Source organism: Sinocyclocheilus grahami, unplaced genomic scaffold (genome assembly GCF_001515645.1).
Source record: "Sinocyclocheilus grahami isolate Dianchi unplaced genomic scaffold, SAMN03320097.WGS_v1.1 scaffold191.1, whole genome shotgun sequence".
NCBI lineage: Eukaryota > Metazoa > Chordata > Actinopteri > Cypriniformes > Cyprinidae > Sinocyclocheilus > Sinocyclocheilus grahami.
In genome coordinates, this window is record NW_015505370.1 from 1,863,747 (window position 1) to 1,884,148 (window position 20,402).

Below are 20,402 nucleotides of genomic sequence, written 5' to 3' on the forward strand. Positions count from 1 at the left end.
TATATATATATATATGTATGTGTGTGTGTGTGTGTGTGTATTTCAATTTTCAATTATTAAATTAATGCTTAATTAATCTCACAGCATTATTTATGCAATTCTAAATGCAGTGTAAAATGCATTAATGCCACAGTTAGTGTTAATATACCTAAATGCCACTTCAGATGCAGCTTCTGAAAACAGCATTATGGCCACAGTGTAGCCTTAAAGGTTTGTGTGTAATAAATTATTTGGTGAATCAATATGTTTCTTTCTAAAGCTACGTTTTTGTAATGTCTACTCAATGCTTTTCTCATTTAACACAACAATTAGGCTACTTTAAATGTTCTTTTTTTTTGGGGGGGGGGGGGGGGGGGGTTTCCGATTAATTAATTAAATATTGTATATTTAGACTTTTTGTCAAGTGGAAACTTCCCACATCCTACCTGGAATGACAAGGATAAGCATTTTGGGAGGGTTTGGGCCTTTGCTGGCAGCGTGCAGGTCTGTTGGACCATATTTAAGAAGCTCTGTGATTGCACCTCTGCAGTACACATACTCTACTGAGGCATCCTCTCCAGGTCCCCCCGATCCTGGACTGCACATCAGATCAACAATTACTTGCTCCACACAGTTCTGGGCCTAAGAAAAGAAACCAGACAAAAGTGACTGATTATATTATATAAAACTTACTACAATACAGCTAAACCACCAATGAGAGATAAATATCAAAAGGGAAGGTAGCATATGATCTGAAAATATGTATGAAAGCTATTTATTTGACTTAATCAGAAAAACAAGATAAATGTAAATGAGAAGCTTATCACAAGCAACAAAGTCTACTCTGTACAACACAGATGTTGATGTGAAACAATTAGGTGTTGCCCCAGCATATCTTAGCAATATGATTACTAAATATGCAAATACAAGTTGCTGATTAAACGTACAGTAAAAGACAGCTGAAAAATGTTGAATCAGTCCTTTAGTGATTATGGTCACAAGCTGTAGAAATCTGTCCCAGAATCAGTTCACAAAAAGGCAGAAGTTCTGCTGTGTGATTAAAGTCAACCTCTGACATCTAAAGACAGAATGACAGCTTGCAACACACTGAACATTGGAGTTTAGAGTCTGTTATCTTGTTAAGTCCTTTGGTCAGATCATGCCGTTCAGGCTCAACATGCATACATAAACAACATAAGAGGATAGGATAGAATAGAATAGAATAGAATAGCAAAAGTACGGGTAAGTATGGACAACACATTGAACATTGGAGTTGAGTTTGAACATTGTTTTGCATACAAAACAACAGAATAGAATAGAATAGAATAGACCAAAGTACAGGTAATTTACATACTATTATCTAAAATCAAAGCTTGTCACTTGATCATTTCTTATTGACACGTCTACTCTGTAAAGGTCTTTAAAACAATCACTACTAAACACGTATAATGCTCATTCATTAAATCTACCTACGACTTTATACAAAAAGTTCAAAGCTTTAACACGGTTGTGACATTTGAATGACTTCACTGCGTTTCTTACCGACAGAAGATATTCGTTTGCGTGTTTGTGAGCGGAGCAAGTTTGTAAGAAGAGATGTAATGACGTTTACCGGTAATTTTCCCAAAGCAGGTAACGTTACTGTTAAAACCAAAACCAAGCAGCGAAACACTTCCTACTGTTTCTTCTCCTTGATGTGTCAAAGTCTGAGAACTAACGGAAGCTTATATCGCCACCTATTGTACTGTATGTACTCATTCATCTACACTAGGAAGGTTAACATAAATATTAATTTTTTTTTACATTTTTTAAAAAGGAAGCAAAAATAAAGGGGTTTAATTATATTTATGTTTATGGCATTATTATTTTTTCTTAATTATTTCTATATGTTTTTTTCTGTTTTATTTATCATGGGGGGATGGGTGTATTTAAATAACATTTAAAACCTGGAAATGATTAAAAATCATATTTTGCCTCAAAAATAAATTTAATTAATGAATGAATTAAAAGCTCTCCGAATAATTCACATTACAGGAAATAGTAACAAACAGGTGTTTATGAAAGATCTATGGTGGTGTTTGTCAGAGGTGGGGGACTCGAGTCACGTGACTTGACTCGAGTCAGACTTAAGTCGCAAATTTTAGGACTTGAGACTTGCTTGACAAATATTCATAAAAGACTTGACTTGACTTTTGCCTTGTCCAATTAATTACCCACACTTGCGGTCTTTGCACTTGACCACTTGACTACTTATGTGACGTATTTCCTGTATTTGGCCCAAGTGTTCAAGTGAGCATGAAGACCACAAGTGTGTGTCAAACTTTTCATTACCTGATGGGACACACTTGTAGTGTTGTAAAAATGCAAGTGTTTACATAGCTTTATTTTAATTTTAATTTGAAATACTTTGCATTTTAAAATCAACTTCTAAATGTCTGTTCAGTAGTCCCTAACATGACAATTTTAATTTGTGGTGCTTCTAATTAAGTGATAAAAAGCAGTTGCAAATGTTGTACAAAATAAATATCACCACTACTCATCTTTGCACCAATAAAACGTAAAAACACTGTTTTTCTACCAAATTATACGTAATATCTAATTATTGTATTAATATTTAACTTGCATTGGAAAGGTTTCCGTGACTTCTCGCGAGATCTCGGCAAAAAGTCTCACGATTTATTTCCAGAACATGATGCATGATGGGATACACTAAGCCTCGAATAGCGCTCCGGAGCGGTATTATTGCGACCCCTTTAGCGACTTTTTTCCAAAAAAAAGCGCCTAGCGACAAATCTAGCGACTTCTTGGACAAACCTTATTTACACTGAGCAAAATTATAAACGCAACACTTTTGTTTTTGCCCCCATTTTTCATGAGCCGAACTCAAAGATCTAAGACTTTTTCTATGTACACAAAAGTCCTATTTCTCTCAAATATTGTTCACAAATCTGTCTAAATCTGTGTTAGTGAGCACTTCTCCTTTGCCGAGATAATCCATCCACCTCACAGGTGTGGCATATCAAGATGCTGATTAGACAGCATGATTATTGCACAGGTGTGCCTTAGGCTGGCCACAATAAAAGGCCACTCTAAAATGTACTCTTATGTGTATTTGATTTCATTAGACGACGTCGTGAATATGAATCAGGATTTTTGTGAGAGCTGGTTATGTCGATTTGTGCTACCCTGTCAGATTTTGCTACCTCCCATTAAAACAGTGGGTAGTACAATTCGACATCGAAAAATGCTACCTGTAAAATTATGGTTTATTAACATGTACACATACCCCAACCCTACAGTAATGCAAATACAGTAATTATGTGTTATTTTCGCGGTTGTGGCTAGAAGGGTTACAGCTACAGGAAACCAACAATAAATACATTTTTCTACCTATTAGATTGTGTTTTATTAAATTACACCTAAACCTACCCAACCCTAAACCTACCCTTACAGTAATGCAGATACATTAAATGTTGTTCAGCGTGAGAAAAAGGAAGCAATATTGATGTGCGCATGCGCAGTAAACCCTGGTAAGACAACACCGCGTTTCAGTCTCTATTTCATATTCATCCCGTTGTCTTACAACAGAAACAGAAAAATATACCGGTGAAAACAGTTTTATTGAGAATTTGGCTGCATTAAAATACAGTTTGTGAGCACTATCAAATAATTTTTTTGCAAGTGCAATGCATTGTAAATGGTTATTCACTGTTTATAAGGAAATGTCTTACCTGTTTGAAGAACGCCATTTGGTGGCATAGAAACCATTACTTGAATTGTTTAATAGTTTTTCATGGTCTTCTGCAATGTTTGAGGCATATTGAAACAGCTGTACCTAAATACTTTTTATGCTTTTATGTTGGACTAATTTCAGTTACATTTACATTTTAGGCTATGTAGTTTTAATTTTTATGTTTTTTTTTTAGATTTTTTTTGTATTAACAACTGTATGTGGACACCTTTTGAGTAGAAATGCATATTGCATTTTTTTGTTGTTGCAAATAAAACTCCCATAGTCCATAACTACTGTAGTTTTAAGTTATTTTAATATATACATTCAGTTAAATCATCCAACATTTGTATGACTTGACAGTGACTTGCTTGACCCAGGCTACGACTTGACTTGAATTGCTTGACATAAAGCAGTGACTTGACTTGACTTGAGACTTGAAGGTTAAGACTTGAGACTTACTTGTGACTTGCACATGTGTGAGTTACTCCTACCTCTGGTGTTTGTTGTCATTTAGTATTATAGAAGAGAAAATCTTTATATTTCTACCAAAAAAACAAACAAAAAAAACTCTATGGTGACTTTAGCCTATTAGTACACTGTAAAAAAAAATCTGTATTTTTTACAAAATAATTTTGGCAGCTGTGGTTGCCAGAATAATTTTGTAAAAAATACAGAAAAACTGTAAACACGTTTACGGCCAAAACCTGTACATTTTACAGTATAAAACTGTAATTTACAAACAAGAAAATTTTAATGTAAACCAGTAAATTCAATAATGCACACTGCTATTAAAATCTGTTTTGTACCTTTAACATACTGACAACCACCATAATAATGCAGGTGGTAAAAGAGAAAGCCACATGAAGAATCAAAGCTCATCACAAGTAGCTTTGCCGCAAGCAGAAGTATATACTAATATATAGAAGGTGCACAGAGTCATTCATGCAAACACAAAACACCATCATGGTAACACACATGATACTTAAATAATGCATTCAACTTTCATTAAACAACAGAAGATGTAACATAAAGCCCAAATATACATAACTAATAACAAAAACGTAAAACAAAAACATGATTATTTAAACAAAATACTTTCAAATGTGGAGTGTCATGCAGGGAATTCTGGGAATATCAGTTTACAGTTTTTGACTGTAAATTATACATTGATTTGTTATTTTTACTTCTAAAAACTGTAAAATTAACAGCATTTTACTGTAAAATTACATGAAATGTCTGGTTAGATATTTTACAGTTTTTCCCTGTATATAGTACGGGAACTTACTGTTAACCTATTAACAGTTTTTTTGCGTAGCGTTTTGACAAAATTTTACAGTTAAAATTACACTTATTTTTTACAGTGTATGTAGTCTTTGTAGCCAACTGTATTTTCAATATATCAAGGGTAAAACACAATGTATATGTTACATCCCTTTTGTTCTATTTCTGTGTTTTCTTTTGTTTTGGGAGGTGTTTGTGTGCCTCTGTCCAGGAAGAAGACCGATTGGTTCCTGCAGCCTAGCTGGACTCCTAGACTCTTAGCTGCCTATAAAAGCATCCTTCGTTACTTCCTCCATCAGCTTTGTGCTCACCTGCTGTGTTTGCTCTGCTTGATCCTGCTAGTCAGTTACAGACGTGTTAGTAAGACTGAGATTATCTTTGTGTGTTCATTTGAGTGTTTGCCTGTGAGAAATCAATTGTTGTTTGTTAGTTTGCTTAGCCCACTCATTCGTAATACCGACCATGCATGTTCTTTGACCTTGATTCTGGATTGCCCCTATTTGGACCTGTTTGCTCACCTTTGTAAATAATTGTACATAACGTTCTGGGGAAGTAGGGAGACCAACGCCATTTTTGTTGGAACCTTTTATTGATTGTTTTTGGATAGGGAGGTAGAGAAGTAATTGTATTTTCATTTATTTTCTTTTGTGAATGAGGGTAGTTAGAGGTATAAGAATTAGTTGGGTTATTTTCCTCTTATCTTTCCCATTTATTAAATAAAATGTAACCCCATTCAACATTAATTTTGCCCATGTGTGATATTGCATTGATTGTTGTTGATAACAGATTTTGCTGTCAGGTCCTCATAGCAAATTCCAATAGTTTGCATCATCTGCACAACTATGCTGGAAAGTCCCCTTTGCCTGCATTAGGTCATCTGTGTATGTGTGAGAAAGAGGTAGGACAAAATGTAGTTTTCCTTGAATTCTTGGGCTTGGGGAGTAAAGAAAACAAAAGATAAGGCACAGAAAAAGATGATGGCATATCCTAGTTTGATAGGAGACATGGACGCATTGCCGGACAACTGGGAATGTTGTTCCAGGCCTTATGAGAAAGTGGGTCTGCTAAATACATATTTACACTGCGCTTTAATTGTGAATTCATGCAACAGCCCCTATCACATTATGCCACTGTCATGACATTATATGACAAACACTCACTTTGACCTCCCAGAACTAGTCAGCTTCAGCAGATGTCCTGAATCATGTGTGAGGACTCAAATCTGCAGGTCATAACAGCCACACACACAGCAGTGCAATACAAATACATTTACCTTTGGATATCAAGTGGAATCTTTATCTAGTCGCATGCTGTGAGCTTTCAGAAAGACTAATGCATAGTAACAGACTAACAGCCCTCTGATGCATACGTATCCAATAAGTCTCAACTGCAACTGTTTTAAATATCAGTCTTAACCATCATGAGTTCCACAGTGGTATCTGGACATAATCCATTCTCGTACAGAAATATGTTGAATCTGATTTTCTGCCGCTGTAACAGCCAGTAAAATGTCAGCACTAAATCCAAGCAAAGCACAAAAGGCTCCAACACTGGCTTAGGCAGTAATCTCAGTATTCTTTCAACACGCTACCACAAAACCATGAGTCAACCACTGAAAGAAATGAACTGATTAAAACAGGTAAAAAATTAAGTATTGGGAGCCAAACGGGGGAACAAAAGTTCCACACACTTTTTATTAGATCAAGATTAGTTTCAGGAAAGAGCATGCAATATGACATTATAACATTGCATGGTACCTGTGTTTTCTCATGTTGGACAGATACTGTGGCACAGGCTTAGATGCAGATTTCTCATACAGAATCAGGTGTCCTGTGAGTTCTCACCTGAAAGTAAACCCATATGTAATCAACAGCCAGATTGATGTTTTAGGTCCAATACCACAAGTGCACATGTAAGCTGACTGAGACAGTGTCACCTAGCAACATAATTTAAAAGGTATTCTGGCAATTTAGCTGTTTTGGCCTGCTCGTTGTGATGCAGGCTAGTGAGACAGCTGCAAATAACGGGAATGCATAAATAATGAATTTAAATGCTTGTTCAAAGTTATTCAATTTACTAACAAGTAAGAAAAACCTTGTCAAATGTTGGTTCTCACAAGCACACACTTTAATGTATCTTGCATTCTCGCAAAAATTAGTACATAGCCTACTTTCATCAATTACCATTTCAATATATATGAAAAGAAAAAAAAACTTTGGGAAATGCTCTAACATTCTTTTTTTGTCTTTTAAATCCTCACTTTTAACCATGAATAAACATTGTTTCTCAATTTGAATTTATAAAAACCTGTTTTTTTTAGCAACACGCTATACCAATCATAAACTGACCAGCTGCTTGCCTCATTAAATATTTATAACAGTGGGTTGTGAGTGAAGCAAACAACGAAGAATAATTAACAATAACAGCCTTTAATAGAGAAATCCACAGGAAACTCACAAAACCACAAAGTATAGACAAGAACGGACCAAAACTAAACGAGAACCGACATTTTATAAGCAATAACCAAACAAAGGGAACTAATGAGATAATCAGACATCAGGTGAGCAGACACAGACTGGGGAAAACCAAAAACACACAGAAAACAAAGCATACATGTTACAATATTCATATGCTTCGTATAGTCATAGAAACTTCCATGCGCTGTATTTCCTTTCAGCGTTTGAGGAAAAAATATATCTTTATTGCAGTTTGAGTGATGAAGCGATCACTTTATTCTGAAAGATCTGATCTGAAAGGTCTATATTCAAGACAAAGTTAGTCCAATCAACATTTGCACCACAAATATATGCAAATTCGAATGTTAAACCCGCCTTCTCACAGGTGAACGTGTCACAAGAGAATAGAAGAGATGTTGTTTCGAAGGCACATGAATTTAAATAATAATAATAATAATAATAATGTGCATGGATAAATAATTTAGAATCAACACTGCAATATTCTATAAAAAATAAGAATTGCCGATTTTTATTTCATGGTGATTTTAACCCAGCGTTTACAAATGTAAATAAATGTGTGAAAAGCCCTTGTGTATTTTAAACAGGAGGAAACAAGCTCAACTTGAATATTTTCTGGTGTTAATATTGTCTGATCACCCCTGACCCCAACATACAGTATTTGGTCCCACCCATTCTCAAACATATGCTAATGGCCTTGCTCTAAAGAGCATTGCTCATATACATACTATTTATGCCTGCTGCGAGTATGCCAAGAATTCCATGCTTCTGACCTGACATTCTCACATCTCAATCTAATCAATAATAATGATATTTTACTGGAAACACATGTAACGTTTAACCACACACACAGTCAAACACATTTTCACTGAGCTGTTTGAGGACAAAAGGGAATACTTAGTGCACCTGTGAAAACACAGTATCAAAATATTGGTAGAGAGATCTGTTGATTAAATATGAAAAAAGAGAGATTATAATGTTAAGTATTTCCTGAAAATATCTTGATGCATGACAATGTGAATATCATTCATTCATTAATAAATATATCCATAACACAGCTGTTTTTCTTGGTACGTTCCCTCTTTTTTCCTTTTTAACTATGAGAATTAATCCAAAAGTTTCACAAGACTTTTTTTTTTTTACTGGAGGTCAGCTGTGAGTAAAATAAATTAGCTATATGAGTTCTTGATCATTAATTCATAAACAGACCTTACAGAGACAAAGAGAGAAATGTCAGAAATGAATGCAATTTCTAGATCCTATTGTAAATGAGATTTTTATCTAAACAAACTTTGAATGTGAGGAAATAGCTTTGTTTTTTAATCAAAGGCCAAAGCAATGACATTGATTTGTATTGCAAATTCTCTTTTTTCCTTTTTAACTATGAGAATTAATCCAAAAGTTTCACAAGACTTTTTTTTTTTTACTGGAGTTCAGCTGTGAGTACAATAAATTAGCTATATGAGTTCTTGATCATTAATTCATAAACAGACCTTACAGAGACAAAGGGAGAAATGTCAGAAATGAATGCAATTTCTAGATCCTATTGTAAATGAGATTTTTATCTAAACAAACTTTGAATGTGAGGAAATAGCTTTGTTTTTTAATCAAAGGCCAAAGCAATGACATTGATTTGTATTGCAAATATATATGAGCATGAAAAGCTGTTCATATTTAATTTGAAGGTTAATCAAATGATTTCAGGATAGGAGGCGGAATGTAATGACAGATGAAGGAAGGAAGTAAAAAAAAAGAAGAAGAAATTATTCAGTTGAAGTGTTTCATTTACGTTGTCTCAACAGTCCAGGGATGTTAAAACAGCATATTTTCTCAGTCTGCTTCCCTTTTTAGTCCAAGGCTACTAATGAGTAATTATTGATTGCAACAGTTGCAATACAAGTTGTGAAAAATCACTACTGCTAACAAAAAAGCTGGTGGTTCAGTCCAAAGATGGTTTAACATAAAAATTGGGTTAACTAATTGAGTTACTAAACTTACAACCCTGATTTACCACTATTGTGCAGCTTGTATCATCATTGGAAGTAAAAAATAATGATAATTAACAAAAAACCTTAAATGTCTTGTTGTATTCAGGATTACCAAAGCATTTATTTAGAGATTTATGCCTCAGGCATTTTTTATTGCTCTGTGACAATTCCATACTGTTAAAATATGATAGAAATATAATTAAACAGCTGAATAAAAACAGCTTTATTTTACATGGAGCACCTCATGCAGACCATCATGTTGGATCAGCCAAGTACAAACCAATTCATCTCAGTAACCGCTGTTATTAAACAACTTTGCTTGTGAAATCAATTAATCATGGCTCCCTGCAAATAGAGCATTTCTTTAATGTCATTGGTAGCTGAAAATATTTGCGATGCTGCATCCACAACACTAGTTGTCAGACAATCATTGTCCAGTGTGACATACACAAAAATGCGGCACATATACTGCACTTAAATTGTAATTGCATTTGCATGTTATCTTTTTTTTTCTTTTTTTACAATAACCACTTTGACTGAAAGGCATTGCTTTGTTTCAAAGCAGCGTCCACAATGTTTCAAAATTCCAAGTGCCACACAGAAAGGATTCACTCTGCTGTCATATCAGTAATATGTTGCTCAGTCAGTGACCAGCAGTTGTTTTATGCTCCAGCTTGGTTGTAAATCGTCACAAGATTTAGAGAGACACTTTGAAACCTGCTGGAGTGATTTACATGTATGACAGACCCAACAGGTTGAGGTACATTATCTGAGCTATCAAGGGGGAACTGCTATCCATTAGAGGCACTGCGCAACCCACACATAATCTGTAGCCAAAATGGTTAGAAACAGTTGCATCCAAAATCTTCAAGTGCCCTGTGTGGTTAAAAGTCCATATTAGTGTCTTGCTCCTGTGGGGCCTTTAGTACTTTAGAGCATGCTTGTGCCTGTGCCTGTGCCTGTGCCTGTGTGTGTGTGTGTGTGTGTGTGTATGAAGTGAAAAGGATGTGATTTACACATGCAGGGGTCAGAAGGAAGAGGGGGTGCCTGGTGCTAGCACCTGGCCCATCATATCTGATCGCATCAGTTTCTTCTTTCTCCCCTTGCTACTCAGAGACATTTATCAAACAAGTTCTTCATCACTACAACCTCTAAATCCTGCCTCAATACATCTGAGGAAAAAAACATTCCCCATTCAGCAGAATTTATTAAGGAACTAGTGTGCTGAAATTGTGACTTAATGCATTTATATTGGCTAATTTTTGTTTTTGAATTTTTCTATACAACTTTGTTAAAAACATTAGATAATTTTTATGAAAAATTATATATATATATATACTGTATATAGCTTAATTATAATATTGTTTATATTGTAATTATTAAAAGTATGCACTGTTATTTATTATTTACCTATATATATTTATGATTTTAATCAGAAGTTTGCAGCACTTTACAGTAAATTATAATTTGTCAATTAAAAAATAGGCCTATATTCTCAGAAGTATAAGAACCGAATATTCTATTACTTTAACTTTTAAAATAATCGTTTTAATAACAAAAGTAACCTTTAAATCATGCTAAACAACATTAAATCGCAATATTATTTCCATCTGGTTCACTGCCCATTTATAGTTCCACACTCTCTGTACTGGTGTGTATCTATGATGGGCAGCAATTATGTCATTTCCTGCCTTAATGTTACTTGTGACAAATTCATCCACCAGATTTCATTACATTTGACATTTCAAATAGAAACCATTGGCGGTGTTGATCTTTGTCTGGCATGGCTTGTCCAGCAGCAGGTCTCTGTTATGGGGGTGATGGGGCAAAATGGTTTAGGGTCACCCTCAGCTGCTATTAATTAAACACAAAGAGCAAAAATGAATGACAGACTGTCACCACTGCCAGCATGTGCCTTCCAACAATTGCATATGACTATGTGTTATGTAATTAAAGATATGCCCATTACAATATTCTCTGTGCACAGCCAAAACATTGAGGGCACATGGGCGTTTCCTTTATGTCTCAAGTGTTGATTTGAATTGAAACTAACTAAACTAAGAAAAAAAATGTTAGAAATAAATATATATCATAGTCCTATAACAAAAATAAGTAAATTACTTCTGGTGTTTAATTTCTAAAAGCCTCTGTGTCCACAGAAACACCTATATTTTTCAGCTCTGTCCAGCTTCTCAAACTCTAAATCTGAGACTGTTTATATTATATGGTATGAGTTTTCATCAGTTGACTGAGTACCATATAGAGGAAATGTGAAACAGGCTACTTATTTTAGCTTCCAAACTTCTTGAATATGTCAGTAGATGGTCGGGAGCCACATGAAATCATCATTTTAACGTGTGGAAGGTAATACATCATTTCAAGCCTGCATGCTGTCATAACTGTGATGCATTCAGTAGAATGCATTTGAAGAAATGTTTACAAATCAATGCAATGTAATGTAGACATTCACACAAACTGACACAAAACACCACAATATTGTTATATTACAATATGTTTGACATTAAAAACTAAATATGGTGGTGAAATTGTCTCTTCCATTTACAATAAAAATACAGTTTAAAAAAAAAAGTCAGAAAAAACTCATTCATTGTGACCAGTGAAGATCTATGGAAGTTTGAAGAAGGGCCTCAGATGCTTCTGCACAGTTTGAGTGTATGAGAGCATGTGATAAATGGGAAATTTGAAACCTGTTCATCTTCCGAACTTTCTTTTTAAAAGTTCCCTCAAAAGACTCAAATCCCTGTGATTTATGAACAGACACAGCATATATGATTATATAAGAGGATTTTCCAACCCTCTGGTGGACCCAGAAAAAGACATGCAAATGGGAAAATGCATAAATAAAAAAATAATTCCCAGAACTCTAATTCCAACTGGTGTGTACTGCTTGAAAAAAAAGCACCAATGTGTCACATTAAGTTTAATTTAAGCTACCTGGTTGGCTGAAACAAGAAATTTGACAAGTTTCAATCTTTCACAAATTTGTAGTCAATCGTTCTGAACTTTGTCACTCTGGATTAAAAATTCACTGACGAATGGAGAAAATGAATGACCTTTTGATTAATATGATGCTGGTGTGAGGAGCTGATAAATGTCAGCGACTAGCAGAGAGACAGTCAGCATTTGATCTGTAAGAAGGTCAAGTGAAAAGCAAAACAGCTAAGAAGCATGAAATCATCTGCCCATGTGATTTTTATCCGTTTCCAACCTTCTTCCAGCTGCAGCAGGTCTGGATGGTGGAGAGGGTGGAGCAGCGTAGAGCAGCGCATGTTTTATTGCCTTTTGCACACCCTGTAAATCATTGACATTTTGTTTTCACTTGTTAGCCTTCTCCTCTGTAAAAATGAGATTATTTAGAGCTGGCTCAGGGATATTTGAAGATCGGGGATGTTGTTATAAAATATGTCTTGTTAATGTTTGTGCTTGTGTTACTGAAGCTGCTTTGTTTAGGCTTTTAACTTTGCGACTTATTTGATTCTGGCTAAATGTGTACTTTCACTGCAAATTACCAATATTTTTATATTTATGTAAACATCTCAAAACAAGAAAAAAATTCATGAGTAAAATCTTATTGAATATTAAGGATTATAATAAGACTTCAGAGAATTTATTTCTTACCCCATTGTCAAACTTGTCTAAATTTTGTTAGATTTACAGTATGTTTAAAAAAAAAGATAAAACTCTTTGCCAATAAGAAAAATAAATAATTTAATTCAAGATACATTCTCATACACAATTTTGGTTTTATAGTAAATGTATTTATTTATTTGTTTAATTATGAGAAATTTATGTTTTTTACTGTTGCAATAAAATAAAATTAAAAAAATTATATTTAGGAGTGAATCATCAGTAAAAAAAAATAGCAGGTGGCTATTGATTTTAGACCAATGTCTTTTACAATGTTGTGATCATTCAAGTTTATTCTTGCTTAAATGTATTTAGCTAAAGGTCGAATTCATGCGCACTTTAAAAAGAATGCGTTTTCACTGAACTTTTAACCAACCCAATGTATGAACACTGTCTGTTAGGAAAAAGCAATATGTTATGTTTGGGTGATCACACACACACAAAAATGTTGGGGGTCACAACTGGGAGGCTGATTCTCCATATCCTGAAGTTCATCACATGCTGGGGGTCCACAATAACAGGCAACCTTGAATAAAACATACCAACAAACGTCCTTTCATTCACAGCATCAGCCAATATTACAGTGTATTTTTTCGATACTTCATCAACTTCTAGGCAGAAATATTATATATGAATCTGGAGATTGGGAAACCCCAGAGGTGAGGGAAAAATGGATAGTGACCAGTTTACTCGCCGCTTCCATTTGGAAATCCTTCGGGAAACAGCAGACAGCTACTCTGTGCTACTCGGTTACTTGTGAAACATCAACTAAGTTGTTTTGCCAAGTATCCATGGCTAAATAATAACTGGCATACTCTTTGGAGTGTTACATTAAACCTCTGACAAGTGAATGAACGAAAGCCAAGAGAAATGGAAAACGTCTTTCCTAAGAAAGCACTTCATCATGAATATGGTAGCAGGCTACTGCTTTAATTCCCTTTATTCTGGGCAGATGCACTAATGTTGACAGTACTTTTGGCAAGACAAAAAAAAGTCACATCCTGAAGAACTGGATATGGAAATGCAATATACTGATGCACCAAACAAATTTTGTACACATGTACCTTGTCGTCAAACTTCACGTTTCTCAATATCAGTGGTGGGTGAAAGAAAGAGAAAAGGGATTTCTGCAAAAGCAGATATGTTATCAGTCTGTTGCATGAGATTTAGATGGATAAATTAATATTTGAATGTTTCAGGAACACATCATCTAGTGCCATACTACAAAGCTGTTGTCAAAATATTGACAGGAAGTTCCTTAGAAACAGTACAGGTGTTGATGAATGATGAGCGATAAGACATTCGTTGGGTCTAAATGTCACCATACACTCATGCAATGCTTAGTTTAAAGTGAGTCTATGGATTTGTGCCTGTCAATTTGGAAGAAAAAAAATTACATACTGCATCCAGGTACCAAAAAGAAAAGAAAAAAACAGATGAGGCCTACATCCTATCCTTCACACTCCCACTCTGGTGCTGATGACCTCTGACCTTGTCTGAAAAGACTGCTGTGGGAAAAGCAGCACGCACTTGGACACAGCACAGGCCCAGATTCCAAACAGGTGGCAGTCTCTCTGCTTAGCAACATTTGTTTTGGGGCTCTTTTGATGAGGTTATATGAAATAACGGCAGGAGGGAACTGTTCCCCACCAGGTAACCAAGGGCAGTATATGGTGGGAATGCAACCTACTATATTAGACTGGTGTGACCATGCACTGAGTGGAGTGAAATGGCATGGCTGGTTACCCATTTATTGTCTTATGAGGTGCGAGAAGTGAAATCCACAGCCGTGCAGTCGTTTGTTGTCATGAAGACATCGCCCTCTTTTGTCCAAAAGCTGTAAACACTATCACAAATCCAATGGTGTAATATTAATAATGTTGTAGAACTATAAAGGACATTTCTAAGAATTTGTAATCTGTTGTATCTGTTGCAGCAACAACAACCCACAATCGGATGACCTGAGGAATGTTATTCTTTCAACATTTCACTAAAAAGCATGCACAATCACTCAAGTCCTCTGATTATGTTAACACATCCTACACTGCTTTTACTCCAATTTATGTCCTTCTTGCAGCTTTTGTAATTCATACATTTCTTTAAATACAACATTTTCCAAAATCATATTAGCTTAATTACATTCTCAAAACATTGTTCACCAAGGCAGACCTTCATTACATAAGTATATTATTTATACTTTAATTTGCTACAATTAAATTAAATTAAATACTAAAATTACATACAAAATTCATAAAACACTGTTTGAGGAAACACTATAATGGACAGAAGAAAATTAGAGACAAAAAAGTGTTTCTAATGAAGAATTTTAGATAAAAGGTTTATGCCATGTTTGGCCATTATGCAATACTAGCTGCATTGGTGCTTGTGTAACTCATTGTAGCATAAACACGCCACAGAGAAGCCTCGAGAGCAAGGTTCTTAGTAATGTCCATATTCCAGGAACCAATCTTTTGGTGGTAGACCTTAGAGGATCCTCAAATCTGGCCCACGAGATCCACTTTCCTGCAGAGTTTAGCTCTAACCATAATCAAACACACCTGAGCAAGCTAATCAATGTCTTCAGGATCATGCGAAAATCACAGGTAGGTGAGTTTGATCAGGGTTGGAGCTAAACTCTGCAGCGCATTGGCCCTCCAGGGCAAGATTTGAGGAACCCTGCCTTAGAGGCTAGATCAGTTTTCAGTGTGGAACGAAGACCATTGGTGTTCAAATAAATAGTTGCTTCATTATCCAAAGATCCAGCAAGATTTGCACTTTCTGTGATGGTTGCATCTGTTGTTCCTTTCCAAGTGCTCTCCAAAGAGAAATAAGATGACAGTGCCTCGAAAGCAAAATTGTGATCAATGCTTCCAGTGCCTTGCATCTCGATTATGGGTAAATTATAAGTGTAGCTAACTTTGATGTTAGAGGCTATATTTGGTTTAGACTTAGTATTACCACAAAGCACTTGATTTAGGTCCAACGTAAAAACTGGGAGCTTAACTTTAGCTAAGTTTGTTAAGGAAGCTTCCATATTCCTCTTGGTGAGGCTCACAGTGATTTCATGACTACATTCAGCACTCATATGTACCAAGGACAGACTTGTGGCCATCTTCAGACCTCTCCTTTTATTGATGGTGGTACTGCCATCAAGTTTATCTTTGAAGACATCGAACACAGATGTTGACGAGACATCAAACTTTATCACAACATCAGACTGATTATACAGGCCACCATTGGCATTCAGAGTTATTACAGGAGATTTGATGGAGAAATCATATGTCATATTTCCAAATGCAGGTATCATTATGTTATTCTGAATTTCTGGTATTGTAAATGTGGGTAGGGTCAATGCTCGAAGGGTCTCAGGGACATGCAAGACTGGTAGCTCCAAAGATGGAAGCACAAGGGTGTATGATGGCACTGAAAACCCCATCAAAGGAACTTTAAAGCTGGGTGTGCTTACCTCCTTGGGTATGAAATAACTGAATGCGGGCAGTTCGGCTCGGAAGGCTGAAACCTCGGTGTTTAGTATAGGTATTTTGTATCCAGGAACAGTGAAATATCATGGCGGCTGATTTGATGTGTCAATTTTGTACTTTTCATATTGAATTCTGGCTTCATTGTAGGAATTGGTGAGGGAATCCAAAATGTGGTCTCGTCCAAGTTCAAAATGCAAACTCAAGATCTTGGCATTTTCAGTGAAGGCTTCGTAGAATGGGTCAAGGTTTAGGTCAAATGTGTGTTTGTCTGGGTTTTTCTGATACAAGAGCTTGAAATCAATGTCAAATAATTGTTGAGAAGTGGTCAGAAGATATTTTAAACCATAATCTTCCCAAAGAGAAAACTCTTTGATTTTGGGTGTTTTCATATATAGATATAGGATTGTAATTTCTGGGATACTGAGTGGAACGGTCAAGAAATCAAGATTGGCTTCACCATCAACAAAAGCATAGATTCCAGCTTCATTTTCACTGTTATCCGAAGTAAAGTTGTGTCTGTATTTGTACTGATTGAAGCGAGTCAGACCTACCCAAAAAGTATTTTGTTTATTGGAGTTCAAAGTAAATCCAAAGTCATCTTGGAGATCAATTTTTCCAGTCAGCTTCAGGGGCAAGAGAATTTTAGAGATCTGTCTTATTATATCTTCAATACCATCAATGCCTCTAATGATTGTTTTGGTTATTTCATACTTCTCATCAAAATTATTGAGTTCATCTCCAATCTGCAACAAAATGTCAGAGACAGAATTGGCCCACGATCCACTCTCAATGCCATCTTTGAATTGAATCATCAGATCCCTAATGCTTGTTGCTAAATCAATAATATTCTTTTTTGAAGACTCCTTAAATTTCTCAGCATATGCATCAAGGTCATCTATTGATATAGTGTAGTCATGTATGAGGGAAATCAGCTGGTCCTTGACAATGTTAACTTTGTTCTCTAGGTCCATGTCCACTATGATGTCATTCACTTTTTGAGGGAGTTCATCCAACTTGTGCCTAAAATTACCTATCAAACCATTGATATTTAAACTGCTGAGGTAGTTTTGGAGAGATTCAAATTTATGCAGAATTGCATTTTTCATTCTTTCAAAGGCAGCAGGGAAGCTTTCAATTAATGGAAAATAAATAATGTGACAGTCACTGTTCTTTTCATACTTGACAAATACTGAAGCACTAAACTTTTGATTGTCTAATGGAATATCACTAGATTTTGTTTCTGTGTTCAAAGGATTAGGTTGAAGCACTCCAGAGAGCTGGACCCCCATCTCATTTTCTTTGTTGTGAATATTGACATCTTGGTTGTACACGTGATTATTTAGCTTCGACTTAAACGCCTACACCACAGACAGTTCATTAGGTATCAGCAAGCTGTCAAACTTGTTTTCAATGTGCGTTTCAGCTGACTCTCCGTTTGGCAAAATGTGACTAGACTAGAAAAAATAAAATAAAAAAACGAGTCAGACAAACACAGCATGGACAGAGACGATCTAAGCTGCTGCACAACATGTTACGGACTGACACAAGATAGCATTCAAGAGGGCCAGATAAAGGGAAGAATAATGAGGACAAAACGAGGTGCAGGTGAGAAGGGAGAATTAGCTAACAGGGATAACGAGAGGGGCGGGGTGAACACCAGGGTGACAGCAGAGCACATGGCAAGCCGTCAAAACAAAAGGCCATGTGCTCCATGATAACAAAGCCCAAGTAGACCCCACCGAAATCGTGACAGATTTTGTTTCTGTGTTCAAAAGATTAGTTTGAAGCACTCCAGAGAGCTGGACCCCCATCTCATTTTCTTTGTTATAAATATTGACATCTTGGTTGTACACGTGATTATTTAGCTTCGACTTAAACGCCTACACCACAGACAGTTCATTAGGTATCAGCAAGCTGTCAAACTTGTTTTCAATGTGCGTTTCAGCTGACTCTCCGTTTGGCAAAATGTGTACAGCAGAAGCTCTGTATTCATGGGACTTAGCAATGGCCAATGGCTCAGCTTTGAAAAGGAACTTACTGTAGAGCTGACCAGTGTGTTTTCCATAAAAATTCACAGTGCCATCACTGTTTAAAATGGCATCGATTGTAAGGCTGAATGGCATGGCCATTGTGCGAATGTTATTTTCAAGACATAAAGATTCGCAATTTACTTGTGTCTTGCTGTTCATAACAGAAGACAGTCATGCAAAATCCAGGTCAAAGTTGTTACTTATATGGGAATCGAAAACTTTTGATGTTGTATCACACTTGATGGTACCAGCCAGATCTGCTTAAGAAAATTGACAGGTGTGCTTAATGTTATCCTCCTCCCCATACTTTCCACTGAGGCTTCCAGCTACAACCATCTTAAATGGCTCCATCTTAAGGTGGCCATCACCACTGAGTCCAAAATCAAACATCTCAAGATTGCTTTTTGCACTTAACGATGTGACAAATGGCCTCATGTTAACCTTAATGTTGTGGTTGTAGGATGCTCCATCGCAGATGAAATTGTCCGTTTTGGAGAGAAAAGCCAAGGTCCATAACGTTACAGTCAGGGTATGAGTGTCCTCTGATCTCATTTTCTGTAAAGTACCCATCATGGTATTAGACAGACTCAGTCCTTACTTATTAATACCAAAGTTCATGGTGTTTCTAGCAGTTCCATCAAAGGCATTCCCTTTAAAAACACTTGTTAGATACGCTTCTTTGGGTGAAATCTTATACCCTCTGCACTGAGCTCAATTGTGTTATCCTGTGCTGATCCTTTTGATACAACAGACATAGAGGCTCCATCACCATCAATACCAGCATTGATGGTATTCTCAAAAGTCAAAGAGCTTCCCTCAACAGTTGTCATGCAACTGGTGGCCAAGCCATCTGCTCCAAAAGTAAGTGTGCCTTTGTGAGTCCCACATCCATCTTCGAAATTCAGTAAACCTTCTATGTTCATCTCAAGGCCATTACTGTTTAGGGATCCAGTAAGAAGGGAGTATGCACGATGTGTTGCATCATCCGCCTGGGTTTCAACTGTCAGCCTGGCTTCTTTACTCGTGACATCAAATTCAGCTTTACAGTGCAGAGCTTTTCCAAGTGCCGTCATACTACCATCTGACTTCACACACAGCTGGCCTTTATTGTGCTTTAACTCTGCCACATGCTTCAGAATGTCATTTTGCGCATTTTTTTGGACAAAAGCGACAGCTCTCCATTGACATATGACCCTTTGATAACATTCTGACACTGGATGATTGAGGTGTCAAACTTCAATGTGGATTCTCCTTTTCCTTCTCTTTTGAGCATATTGTATATATACGATTGGCTGAGGGTGGAGTTGGCATAGAGAGAACTTATCCTGATAAATCCATCAAAGTTTCCATCTCCAATTATCTCATGGTTCACTGTATTTTTGATTAAATAAATGCAGATTTGAGAAAACAAGAGACTTCTTAGAAAAACATTACAGACCCCAAAGATTCTTATATAAAAATAGGTTATGCTGTTTTAAGAATTTCTTTTGTACCTGACAGGAGATCTTTGGCCCATTCCTGAGGTTTGCTGTACCCGTCACCCCATTTTTGCTCTCGGCTGTATACTGATAAACATATTTTCTGAGGTTCTTGAACCTTGCAGACACTTCTATGTAAGAGTTACTATAATGTCAGTGATAAAAATAACAAGAACTTTGTTACTTTTGTTAACACAATTATCTGGTTTCACATGTTTAGAATTTATCATGTTTTCTGCAGTATTTCAGAGTCAGATGAACTGGAGACCTTTGGACCATTTGTTGACAGAGTGGCACCTCTCTGATTCA

The 20,402-nt window shown here is 36.1% G+C and overlaps 1 protein-coding gene and 2 pseudogenes across 1 annotated transcript; all 3 read right to left on the bottom strand.

Moving 5' to 3' along the window:
* The window catches only part of LOC107594845 (lipid droplet-associated hydrolase-like), a 50,476-nt pseudogene extending 46,748 nt beyond the window's left edge, over positions 1 to 3,728 (bottom strand).
* A 10,369-nt stretch (positions 3,729 to 14,097) lies between these two features.
* Positions 14,098 to 17,556, bottom strand: LOC107594847 (apolipoprotein B-100-like; annotated as a pseudogene).
* Positions 17,557 to 19,280: 1,724 nt separating this feature from the next.
* On the bottom strand, positions 19,281 to 19,688 carry LOC107594848 (apolipoprotein B-like). Its single transcript, XM_016285053.1, has one exon. The coding sequence runs from the start codon at positions 19,686 to 19,688 to the stop codon at positions 19,281 to 19,283; it is 408 nt and encodes a 135-aa protein (XP_016140539.1).
* Positions 19,689 to 20,402: the final 714 nt, after the last annotated feature.